The sequence below is a fragment of the Clinocottus analis genome, unplaced genomic scaffold (assembly GCF_023055335.1).
Source record: "Clinocottus analis isolate CAN_PGR_092001 unplaced genomic scaffold, fCliAna1.0.p SCAF_8, whole genome shotgun sequence".
NCBI classification, from domain to species: Eukaryota; Metazoa; Chordata; class Actinopteri; order Perciformes; family Cottidae; genus Clinocottus; species Clinocottus analis.
In genome coordinates this window covers 22,008,406-22,020,299 of record NW_027176240.1, presented here as the reverse complement: position 1 = coordinate 22,020,299, position 11,894 = coordinate 22,008,406, and the positions used below count along the sequence as shown (strand labels likewise).

At 44.9% G+C, this 11,894-nt stretch overlaps 1 protein-coding gene across 2 annotated transcripts; it reads right to left on the bottom strand.

Moving 5' to 3' along the window:
- Nucleotides 1–377: 377 nt before the first annotated feature.
- On the bottom strand, nt 378–7,803 carry LOC137779614 (protein NLRC3-like). 2 transcript variants are annotated; one of them, XM_068567656.1, is made up of 7 exons: nt 7,490–7,803; nt 5,549–7,337; nt 4,637–4,810; nt 4,307–4,513; nt 3,209–3,230; nt 3,101; nt 378–925 (listed from the first exon to the last, which is right to left on the bottom strand). In XM_068567656.1, the coding sequence occupies exons 1-7, from the start codon at nt 7,776–7,778 to the stop codon at nt 381–383; spliced, it is 3,027 nt and encodes a 1,008-aa protein (XP_068423757.1). In that variant the 5' UTR covers nt 7,779–7,803; the 3' UTR covers nt 378–380. The 2 variants fall into 2 exon arrangements, with proteins under 2 accessions (XP_068423757.1, XP_068423756.1); XM_068567655.1 differs by lacking the exons at nt 3,101; nt 3,209–3,230 and adding an exon at nt 1,079–1,125 and having other exon boundaries at nt 4,340–4,513.
- Between the last annotated feature and the right edge of the window lie 4,091 nt (nt 7,804–11,894).

Below are 11,894 nucleotides of genomic sequence, written 5' to 3'. Positions count from 1 at the left end.
CTCCACAGACGCTGAATCTGATCCAGAAAGACTCTCGTTTGACATTCGGAGGTTTTTCTTCACAAACAAATGTCTCAAGACAACAAAGTGGAGTTTTCTACACAAAGTACAACATGTTTCACAGCTTCTCTCAGACAACAGATCATTTCAGATCATCACATGGACCTCGCTCAGCTCTCAGACATCCATCTGTAACAACACAAGTCCAGAGAGCTCTCAACCTCCCAGAGTCCAGACCAGCAGGTACCCCTCACCTGCTGCAGCTGTTTACGACCACTGAGAGATCAGGTTGCTGCTAGCTAACATCAGCTGTGTGTCATCCGGTACAGGAGGAACTATCTGGACAGCAGAGAGAAGGTTTCTCTACCAGGAGGAGACTCTCAATCCTCCAGAGAACACAGAGACACTGAGGAACCAGACAAGGACCAGAACCCAAACCCAGGATAAAGAGGTTCAGTGAATGTGGTGTTGAAGGTGTGGAGGTGGATCAGTGTGTCAGAGGAGACTCTGTAGAAGGACAGAGAGCCAGCAGGACAGTCCACATACACTGCTACTCTACCAGAGGAGGAGGAGGAAGAGGAGGTGATGGGTGTTGTTGTCTTATTGTGACGGACATAGTAAACACCATCATAACACTCCAGACTCCAGGACTGATCATTCATTCCAAACCAACAGTCTTCACTGTTTCCTCTCCTTCTGATTCCTCTGTAACTCACTGATATAGAAACTTCTCCTCTCCACTCGACCTCCCAGTAACAGCGACCAGTCAGACCAGTTCTACACAGCAGCTGATGAAAGTAGTCAAACCTGTCTGGATGATCAGGATATGACTGATTCTCCTTCACACGTGTCACCTTCCTGTTGTTGTCAGACAGTTTGAGGTTCTTGTTCACTGTGTTTGTGTCGAGTGTGAGTTCACAGGAATCTGATGGAGAGAACAAGACACAATACAGCTGCAGTTATTAATCTATCATCTGTTCATCTAGTGACACTTTGATGATGACATCAGAGATGTGAATGAGTGATGTCACAGTGTGCAGATGGTTGAATGTGTTCATCAAACTCAAAGCCCACTTACACTTCCTCAGACCTGGTCTGAACCATCGGACTCCAGCAGGCTCCACCCTGAAAGGAGGAGGGGGGTCAGAGCAGCATGAAACATGGACATGACATCACTCTCATCACAGAGCTTTGGGATTCATGTTCACATGGACCACTTATTATTCATCCGCTCATCCTCTGTTACTTCATGGAGCTTCTTCTGATTGGCCCATGACGACAGCTCATCATGCTCTTCAGCCTGACTCATGTTTATGATTATCATCTTTTTAATCAACTATGTTGTTACATTACAATAAAACACTATCAAGTTGTTTCATAAACTGTTGTCTGGATATTGTTATGATCAGATTATAATCTGCATATAAACCATAACAACAGAAATGGATATGAGACACACATATGACACACATCGTTAGTGGGAGAACTATTTAATTCAGCAGGTTTGAAACTGAACAGACCTCTCTCTCTCTCTCTCTCTCTCTCTCTCTCTCTCTCTCTCTCTCTCTCTCTCTCTCTCTCTCTCTCTCTCTCTCTCTCTCTCAGGAATAAAGGGGGGACTCTGAACTACAGAGCTGCCAAGAGACGGCCTCCACCCACAGTCTCCACTCCCCCGACGCCGCCTACGGTCACTCGCCTCAGCCGGCGCACCAACCCGCCTCTTTCTCCCCTTCCTTTACCCCACATCCCTCACTCCCTTTCCTCATCCCTCACTCCCTTTCCTTATTCCTCACTCCCTTCCCTCTTCCCTCATCCCTTACCCCTCATCACATCCCTTTTCCTTCTCCAGCTCAAGAATCTATGGTTCTGAATAATAAACCTTCCACCAACACCAGTTAGGAGAAGCGTGGTCCTTGTTAGTGAAACAAATCTAGTTAGAATAAAATCTACTGGGATTAAATCCATCTCCACAACCATACTGGTAGTGAAATGTATTGTGCTGTGTAGGTGCTGCATCACTTAGTTTGGTTTCTCAGGCTGCTTTGTGGTTTTCACAGGGAAGTTGATGAGAGAGAGCTGCAAACAGCGGCGTCTACAAGCCTGCTAGAAGCTACAAACTCTGCTCTGACACCTCAGCTGAACTTTTACCTGTTAAGATTGTGCACAACAGAAAGTTAATGACTCCTGGACTTTTTTTCCTGTGAAGAACCCAGAAAGGGTTAATATTTGGTGATGTGTGGTTATGTGTGGCCTTCTGGAAAACCATAAATGTTTACGTTTAGGCATCCCTGCGATCGTCTCACTCTTTCTGTTACAAACTGACCCCGGCCCCCGTCAGAGAAGAGAAAAGTTATGTGGCCCTCACAGGAAAAAGTTTGGGGACCCCTGGTCTACTGATTCCACCAGATTTGAAAACATATCTCTGTGAAGGATTTTCGCGAAGATATTAATATTTATAAAACGTCAATGGCTGCGTTTCCCAGATTTTGATCGTTCTTAAGGACTTCGGCTAAGAAGGAGCGCTAAGATACGAGTGTTTCCCAGACGCGCTCTTAACTGCCTTCTTAAGATCTCGCCAAAGAAGCTTCTTAAAACGCTCTTAGTGGGAGCTGTCCACCGCCGTGGAGATGAAACTAAATCAATCCATGCCAGATTAATCCATCACCCACCACTTTATCAGAGCATGAATCACACACAACACGCTGTGGTCCACACACACAGGTGCACTTATGCTACGGGCGCGTGTGTGTGTGTGTGTGTGTGTGTGTGTGTGTGTGTGTGTGTGTGTGTGTGTGTGTGTGCATGTGCGTGTGTGTGTGTGTGCATGTGCGTGTGTGTGTGTGTGTGTGTGTGTGTGTGTGTGTGTGTGTGTGTGCTATCCACGACACCAATCACCGGGGATCTCAGCCATGGCATGAAATCCACGGTGGACCTGGTGGACCTCGTCCCGTGTGGTGGCATTCTGATGTGTGTCCGCATGGCGCAGGAGGATCGGTGTCACGCTGCCACACTCCGTGAACCCGATGCCTTGAGAGGCCGGTGCCGTCCCCCACCACCTCCAGGAAGCTCCCCACTGCGTAAAGACCAGGCTGAGGGCAACACTGCAGCGGGTTGGCCTCTGGATGTGTGGTGACACCAGCGTGACGAGGCGTTGGATCTCCACACGGGGAAGCCGGTACTTGGACTGGACGGCCCGGTCCGACAGCACATTGAGTGGAGAAGTGCTGAGGCTCACATGCATTTATGTAAACCATCACATGCATTTATGTAAACCATCACATGCATTTATGTAAACTATCTGGCTTCACGCAGGGCGACGCTGTTGGTTAGCAGAGAGGTGATGCTGTATTGCAGCCGTGGTGTCTCTCACGTGGACTTCAGCAACGTCTTTAGACGAGGAGCCTCTCTTGATGAGGTTCAGCAGAGTTCAGTTACACCTGTCAGTTCCCTGATATCTGTGGAATACCACAGGGTTGTTGATGTTTTTATAGCTAACGTAAACTCATATGCAGATGCTGAATGTGTGTGAAAACGTAATGAGTGATAGTAATGATGATTCATTTTATTTATGTAGCGACAGGAACACAGGGGAAATTCTTTATTTTTATATCGTTATTTTTCTTTTCATGCTATTATTTTTCTTGCGTCAGTGTTCTGCAGCTGTGGGCGCATATTCATCATGACGCATGGTTTTAGTATTCCTTTGAATGTCAGATATAACTTTCCCTGACGCGGCTGCAGTGAGCGTTTAGTCGCTAAGAAGGCTGTTAAGAGTGGATCAGACTGAACTTACGTTTCCTTCTTAGTGAAAGAGCGTCTTAAGCTAAGAACGACTCTGGGAAACACGTCCTTCTTTCACAGCGCTTTTAAGACGCTCCTAAGACTAAATATTTATCGGTGTCTTTTCTTTCTTTTCTTTTAATTGAGCCTCTTGGATAACTTGGTTTCATTTTTGCGTTTATTCTTGTCTTGCTTCTTCTGAATCGTCTCTGTGTAATTTCCAGTCCTCCTGTCACTGTGTGTTTATCTTTGGCACCGCGCACCGTTACGGACGAGTGCATTTCATTGTGAAAGTAGGGGTGTGTGGACACGACAGATAACCATGGACTGGACATTTTAACTACTACTTCAACGTTTCAACGGATTTCTTAAGAATATTAATACAATTGACCATGCTTTTGAAGTCTGCTTGACAATAAGGGGCTTTTTCTTTCCTTTTTTTCTTTTTCTTTTTGAGGTTGGTTGGGGGCCCCCTCTACTACGACCACTGGTAGGGGGCCCCAAGCAGCCGTCTCTATGTTAAAACCGCCTCCGCTCTGTGGCTGCAGCCTCTTCATACCTGAGAGTCTCCAGTCTCCAGTGTGGATCCTCCAGTCCAGCAGACAGCAGCTTCACTGCTGAGTCTCCTGGATGATTGTAGCTCAGGTCCAGCTCTCTCAGATGGGAGGGGTTGGAGCTCAGAGCTGAGGTCAGAGAAGAAGAGCCTTCCTCTGAGATCAGACAGCCTGACAGCCTGCAAACACACAATAACACACATATCACATCTTAAGACAATCTGAAGGAGGATACGAGTTCATCCATGAATGTAAATCAGGATTTGAGTGTCCATTAGTTTGACATGTTGATGAATCCTGACCTGAGAGTCTCCAGTCTGCAGTGAGGACTCTCCAGTCCAGCAGACAGCAGCTTCACTCCTGAATCCTGCAGGTTGTTGTTACTCAGGTCCAGCTCTCTCAGACTAGAGGACTGGGAGCTGAGGACTGAGGACAGAGCTTCACAGCTTCTCTCTGAGAGGTTACAGTGACTCAGTCTGAAGAGACAACAATCAACAAGAAGAAAAATAACATTCATGTTCAAATGAAATCACCTTTTTTATAATGAGTCCAAGTTGAAGTAGAATCAGAAAGAAAGACCAAAAATAATTGGTTCAGTGAAAGTGCATGAAAATTCTTGCTGTTTTGAAAACAATTCCAAAATAATTCAGTTAATTGTTCTCAACTGTAAACATGAAGTACTGAAGTATTAATATCAAGAGGATGGATGAACATTTAAAGTTGTTTATTAGAGTTAAAAAAAAACTGTTTCTGTCTTTTTCCTGACGAGAGAGAGAGACTCAACAAAGTGAGAGAAAGACATGAAACTTCATATTCTGATTTTATGTTTTAAAGTTCTAAATAATAAATAAACATCCAAACTTTCAGCAGATCATCACTGTAGAACAGGGGTGACGAAACTAAGGCCCGAATTTGAGTGTCCATTGGTTGAACATGTTGATGAATCCTGACCTGAGAGTCTCCAGTCTGCAGTGAGGACTCTCCAGTCCAGCAGACAGCAGCTTCACTCCTGAATCCGGCAGGTTGTTGTTACTCAGGTCCAGCTCTCTCAGACTAGAGGACTGGGAGCTGAGGACTGAGGACAGAGCTTCACAGCTTCTCTCTGAGAGGTTACAGCCAATCAGTCTGAAGAGACAAGGAGGAAGAAAACATAAACAATAATAATAAACAATATATAAGTTATGATCTATGAATCTAACTCTCTCTGTACTTACAGAGCTTTGTTGGAGGCTTTGACCACTGGCAGCAGCCTCAGAAGAGCTTCCTCTGAAGCAAAGTACTTCTTCAGGTCAAACACCTCCAGATCTTTTCCTGATGACAGTAAGATGAAGACCAGAGCTGACCACTGAGCAGGAGACAGTTCATCTGTGGAGAGACGTCCTGACCTCAGGGACTGTTGGATCTCCTCCACTAGAGAACCATCATTCAGTTCATTCAGACAGTGGAACAGATTGATGCTTTTCTCTGGAGACTCATCCTCACTGATCTTCTCCTTGATGTACTGGACTGTTTCCTGATTGGTCTGTGAGCTACTTCCTGTCTGTGTCAGCAGACCTCGTAGGAGAGTCTGATTGGTCTCCAGTGAAAGACCCAGGAGGAAACGGAGGAACAAGTCCAGGTGTCCATTAGGACTCTGTAAGGCTTTGTCCACAGCACTCTGGTAGAGAGGTCTTGGTTCAGGTTTAGACAACAGGGAGGTTGTTTGTTCTTCTGCCAGCAGGTTGACACCAGAGTTGATGAAGGTCAGATGGACATGAAGAGCAGCCAGAAACTCCTGAACACTCAGATGGACGAAGCAGAACACCTTGTCCTGGTACAGTCCTCTCTCCTCTCTAAAGGTCTGTGTGAACACTCCTGAGTACACTGAGGCTGCTCTGATATCGATGCCACACTCTGTCAGGTCGGATTCATAGAAGATCAGGTTCCCTTTCTGCAGCTGATCAAAAGCCAGTTTTCCCAGAGACTCGATCATCTTCCTGCTCTCTGGACTCCAGTGTGGATCTGTCTCAGCTCCTCCATCATACTTGACATTCTTCACTTTGGCCTGAACCACCAGGAAGTGGATGTACATCTCAGTCAGGGTCTTGGGCAGCTGTCCTCCCTCTGTGGTCTTCAACACGACCTCCAGAACTGTAGCAGTGATCCAGCAGAAGACTGGGATGTGACACATGATGTGGAGGCTTCGTGAGGTCTCAATGTGGGAGATGATCCCGCTGGCCTGCTTCTTATCTCTGAACCTCTTCATAAAGTAGTCCTTCTTCTGTGGGTCAGTGAACCCTCTGACCTCTGTCACCAGGTCAACACAGTCAGGAGGGATCTGATTGGCTGCTGCAGGTCGTGTGGTTATCCAGATGCGAGCAGAGGGAAGCAGCTTCCCCCTGATGAGGTTTGTCAGCAGCACATCCACTGAGGTGGACTCTGTGATATCAGTTAGGGCTTTATTCTTGCAGAAGTTCAGAGGAAGGCGACACTCATCCAGACCATCAAAGATGAACACAACCGGGAACTCTTCAAACCTGCAGATTCCTGCTTCTTTGGTTTCAGAGAAGAAGTGATGAACAAGTTCCACCAAGCTGAACTTCTTCTCTTTCAGCACATTCAGCTCTCTGAACGTGAAGGGAAACATGAACTGGATGTCCTGGTTGGCTTTGTCTTCAGCCCAGTCCAGAGTGAACTTCTGTGTTAGGACTGTTTTCCCGATGCCGGCCACTCCCTTTGTCATCACTGTTCTGATTGGTTCCTCTCTTCCAGGTGAGGCTTTAAAGAGGTCTTCTTGTCTGATGGTGGTTTCTGGTCTGTGTGGTTTCCTGGATGCTGCTTCAATCTGTCTGACCTCATGTTCATTGTTGACCTCTGCAGTCCCTCCCTCTGTGATGTAGAGCTCTGTGTAGATCTGGTTCAGAAGGGTTGGGTTTCCTGCTTTAGCGATCCCCTCAAACACACACTGGAACTTCTTCTTCAGGTTAGATTTGAGTTTACGCTGACAAACTGCAGCAAGAAGTCCTGAATGAACAAACAACAAACAAGATCAGAATAGATTTTTAACAGTTCATTTCCTCAAAGAATGAGTATGAATATATTCTGGTCCATCTCTTGAGACATTAGTAAACGTTCCATTCATCCAGCATGTTAAATTTTTAGAGAAATCCTCTTACTGCTCTGCAGACAGTCAGCCAGCTCCTCCTGCTTCATGCTCCTCAGGAAGTGCAGTGAGATCTTCTGAAATGCTTCTCTGCTCCTCCTCCTCTGCTCTTCATCAACACCATCCAACACCTCCTCATCCTCTCTCTGAATCTCTAAGCATTCTGGGTAATCTGAACTCAGAACCTTCTGGATCTTCTTCAGCTCGTCCTTCACAAAAGTGAGGATGTTCTCCTCCAGCAGCTGGAACAGAATATTCTCTGAATGACAAACTAAAACCATGGAAGCAAACATCAGATCCATGTTGGACAGACTGACAACCCACTGGTCTAAAGAGTGCAGCATGGAGATGATGGTGAACAGAAGACATGTAAAAGTAGTTGTACAGGTACAGACCATAAATATGGAGTCCAGGTGTGTTTGATGCTGCTGGGCAGACGGACCTCTGGGAACCTCTGAGCTCTCCTGGTCCTCTCTGTGGAGGAGTCATGAACCATCAGCTCACATTGTGTCTGCACCACAGACTGTTTATTGTTCATGATATTACAACACAAACACAACAAGAAGTTAAAGATGTTGTGTCATGATTCATCATTTTATAAACCAGATGCTAAAGACTGGAGATGAAGGACGACCATCTGTGTGACAGTTAGTCATCTTGTTTCATCTGTTTAAAGAACTTACTCTGGGTCATAAGAACGTTGTCCATCTCTGAAGTTAATCAAAGCACCTTTAGACCAATCACTCTTCATGGACACACAGCTGGGTTCAGGAGACTTTTCTTTCTGCTGCTGTGACCTGATAGAAACACTGAGATTTACTGAACATAAACTATTTATTTTTCTGCTTCCACTGGTTTTATTGAACAGTAAAAGTGAAGTTATTTTCATTCAAACTTGTAGTTAATGGTAAAGAAGACAAAGCTTCTTTATTGTGACTTGTTGTGTTCTTATTTAACCAACTAGTCGTTACAATGAGACACAAAAACTAAAACTACTGGAGTCACATCTTGTAGAAGTTTGACTCTTATATGTAGGATCATCCAAAAGATATCCAGCAGAAAAAAGACACAAAGAAGACAGTAATGTAAAGTTCACCAGTGTATTATACACTCAGTGGACATTATGAAACCCAAAGTTCAACCAACGAGGGGTTTAATGTGTCTCTAATGTTCAAATCTTAGTCAGTGGCAAGTCCCAACAATAAAACTATGATTCATGAGGACAACCCTCCAACAGGAAACTCTTTTGAACCACTAAGTCTTCATCAAACTGCACTCTGCCTCCAGACTTCTGACACTAGTCTGCATAGTTTCATAACTTGTTCCCAGACCTCTGAATGTAGACCCAGAACCTCTGCAGCTGGTCCACAGACCAAATGCCTGGATGCAACCTGCTCTGCTCATTTTACCCAAGATGCATTAGAGGTTCTTGTGCGTACTTGGGACAGCCAATATCCCAGAATGCATTTTGCACCAGCAACAGGAAACAATGGCAGATGTGAATGTTCTGAATGTTCGTGTTTCTGAGTCACAAAATGTCATTTTAGGATGATTTCAGATGATAAGTTAGTTGTTGAAGCATCAAATCTGTGGTCGTTTTTTCAAGATTTGGCCTACTTCAAAATATACGCGGACGATTTTGGAGATTTCAGGTCCTGCTCTCGGCGGGCAGTCAGCGCTCTGCTGCCCGCCGAGAGCAGCCTCATCTCAGCAGGACTGTTTGAAATGATCTGCTGGCTCCGACGTCTCCGTAGAGATTAAACATGAGATATAAATTGGTTCTGGAGGATCTAACGAGCAGTCTTTGGTCTCAGAGTTTAATATTTGTTCACAGTCACGTTAAATCAGTTTGACTGAGAGAAAGGTTAAGATTTAGAACTTAATACTTTGACATTGAACTACAGCAGTGTTTTTTTTAACTGAATGATTTGCAAATATATATATATATATATATATATATATTCTGTACCTCGTCCCCAAAACTCTGGAGCTGTTCTGAAGACTTTTGCAGCTCGTCCCACTCTTCTGTTTCCAGAACTCTGCAGTTTTCTGAAACTCTGACTTCTCCTGGTCGACTCTGAGGAGGAATAAACTCACATTGTGTTTGCACCAGAGACTGTTTACAGTTAATGATTCATATACAAACAGCTACAGAGCAGTTAGTAAAATATATTGATTCTGTCATGATTGATCATCCTGAAAACACTAAATGATGAACGACCAATTTTGTGTTTCATAACTGAGAATCAGAACAGTTAGTCATCTGTTTCATCTGTTTTAAGAACTTACTCTGGGTCATAAGAACGGCCTCCATCTTTGAATTCAATCAGACGACGTGCAGACCGATCACTCTTCATGGACACACAGCTGGGTTCTGGTCCAGGTTCAGGTTCTGGTCCAGGTCCTGGTTCTGGTTCTGGTCCAGAGGACTTTGCTCTCTGATGGGTCCTAACAGAGAAGAAGAGCAGCAGGGAGAGAATTCTGTTTTTAATCTTCAGGCAGAGCAGCTGTTGGGAAGAATGTGAAGATCTGATGAAAGAAGCTGTAATGATGTGACACGGAGCATCTTCTTGGACTGAAGGGATTTGAACTGATGACGTTTAAAAGTTAAAGTCAGGAGGCTGAATTAACCTCAGCTGAACATGAACTCTGTTGACTGACAGGAACACTGAGACCAGCTGTAACCCTCACTGACCACCAGGGGGAGAGAGAGAGAGAGAGAGAGAGAGAGAGAGAGAGAGAGAGAGAGAGAGAGAGAGAGAGAGAGAGAGAGAGATACAAGTACAGCTGCAGAGTATTAATTTAGCAATCAGATTGTGCAAAACGTAAAGTGTCGTGTATATGAAGTGTAAAAAACATAAACGTGTGCAGTGATAATTAATCCACAGAGGATCTACCAAGAGGTGACTTATTGTAAAGTCTTATGAATGTTTTCCTGCATCCGTCCTTATGACAGCGGAGCTATCAAATATGATACAGCAGGTATATAAAGTAATGATTCACCTGTAGATTATGCAACCACCACTGTATTGTATCTGTGAGGCCTCAATAAACATGAAATAGGAGCTTCATAAAACACCTGAAGGACCAAAGTCCAGACTTTAGTCCAGTATCAGAACTCAATCTTAACCACTGATTGTGTTTTATAGATTTACAGGTTTATTAAGAGTCAAGGTTCAAGTGAACGAGCAGAGAAACAGTCAACATGAAGTCAGAGTGAAGACGCTGAAGGTACTAAAGTGTGGAGTGATACCTGTTCATGTTGCTGATCACCTACAGCCCCCTGATGGAGACCCACGGGTTCACCTGGAGGTTCAGGTCTCTGTTGTCCGATCCACTTTGAGCCGTGGACTCCTTCTCAGAGACAGGAGGTCCACACATGAACCGGCAAAGAGCGGCTGGTTGCTCATGAAACACACCGGGAGGGTTGGACCCTCTGCAGCTCTCTGCTGTGTGGACCCGGTCTGTGTGGAAGAAGAGTTTCCTGTTGATGTGATGGCTGCTGTCCCGCTCCAACACTGTGGGGAACCAGTGTGAACCTGCAGCTCAGAGAGCAGCTGATCATGTGTCATGACTTTATGATCATGTTAAAGATTAACCCTCAGCTTCTTCCTGCTGCCTCTGAGCCACTGGAAGCTCCTCCTCCCTGAAGCATCAGCCCTCCACACGGTGCTGGGCGTGAACAGAGGACATGACTTCACCTGCACAGGTGTGAATGAAGCTTCATGTGCTGCTGTATATACATATATATATATATACACACACACACACACACACACACACACACACACACACACACACACACACACACACACACACACACACACACACACACACACACACACACACAGACACATCAGTGTGATAACTGGCTGTGTGTGTGTGCTGTACATCCGGCTTGTATCCAGCAGGGGGCGATGTTGAGCTTTATTTTGACATGAAAGTGACAAACATATTGGAGCCCTGTGTGTGTGTGTGTGTGTGTGTGTGTGTGTGTGTGTGTGTGTGTGTGTGTGTGTGTATATATATATATATATATATATATATATATATATATATATATATATATATATATATATATATATATATATATACACACACATAACTGACCAATCACAGCGCATGTTAATGGTCACATGGCCCTGTGACCAATCACGCCTTCAGGGTCTCCAGAAGGCTCTTCCATGTATTTAAACCAGGTTAATCCTCCATAGATAAGAGACGTGATTGAATAAAACATGTTCAAATTGGGGGCGTCCCTTCTTCCCCATTTGTGGACGTCAGTTTAAATGAAATGAGAGCGGCTGATCCCCACATGGTGCGTCTCCTCAGCACCACAGTGGGCGCCAACACTGCTTTCTTTGAACACCTAATTTTGAGCCGTGCAGGGCCAGAGGTCCCATCATATGATCAGAGTT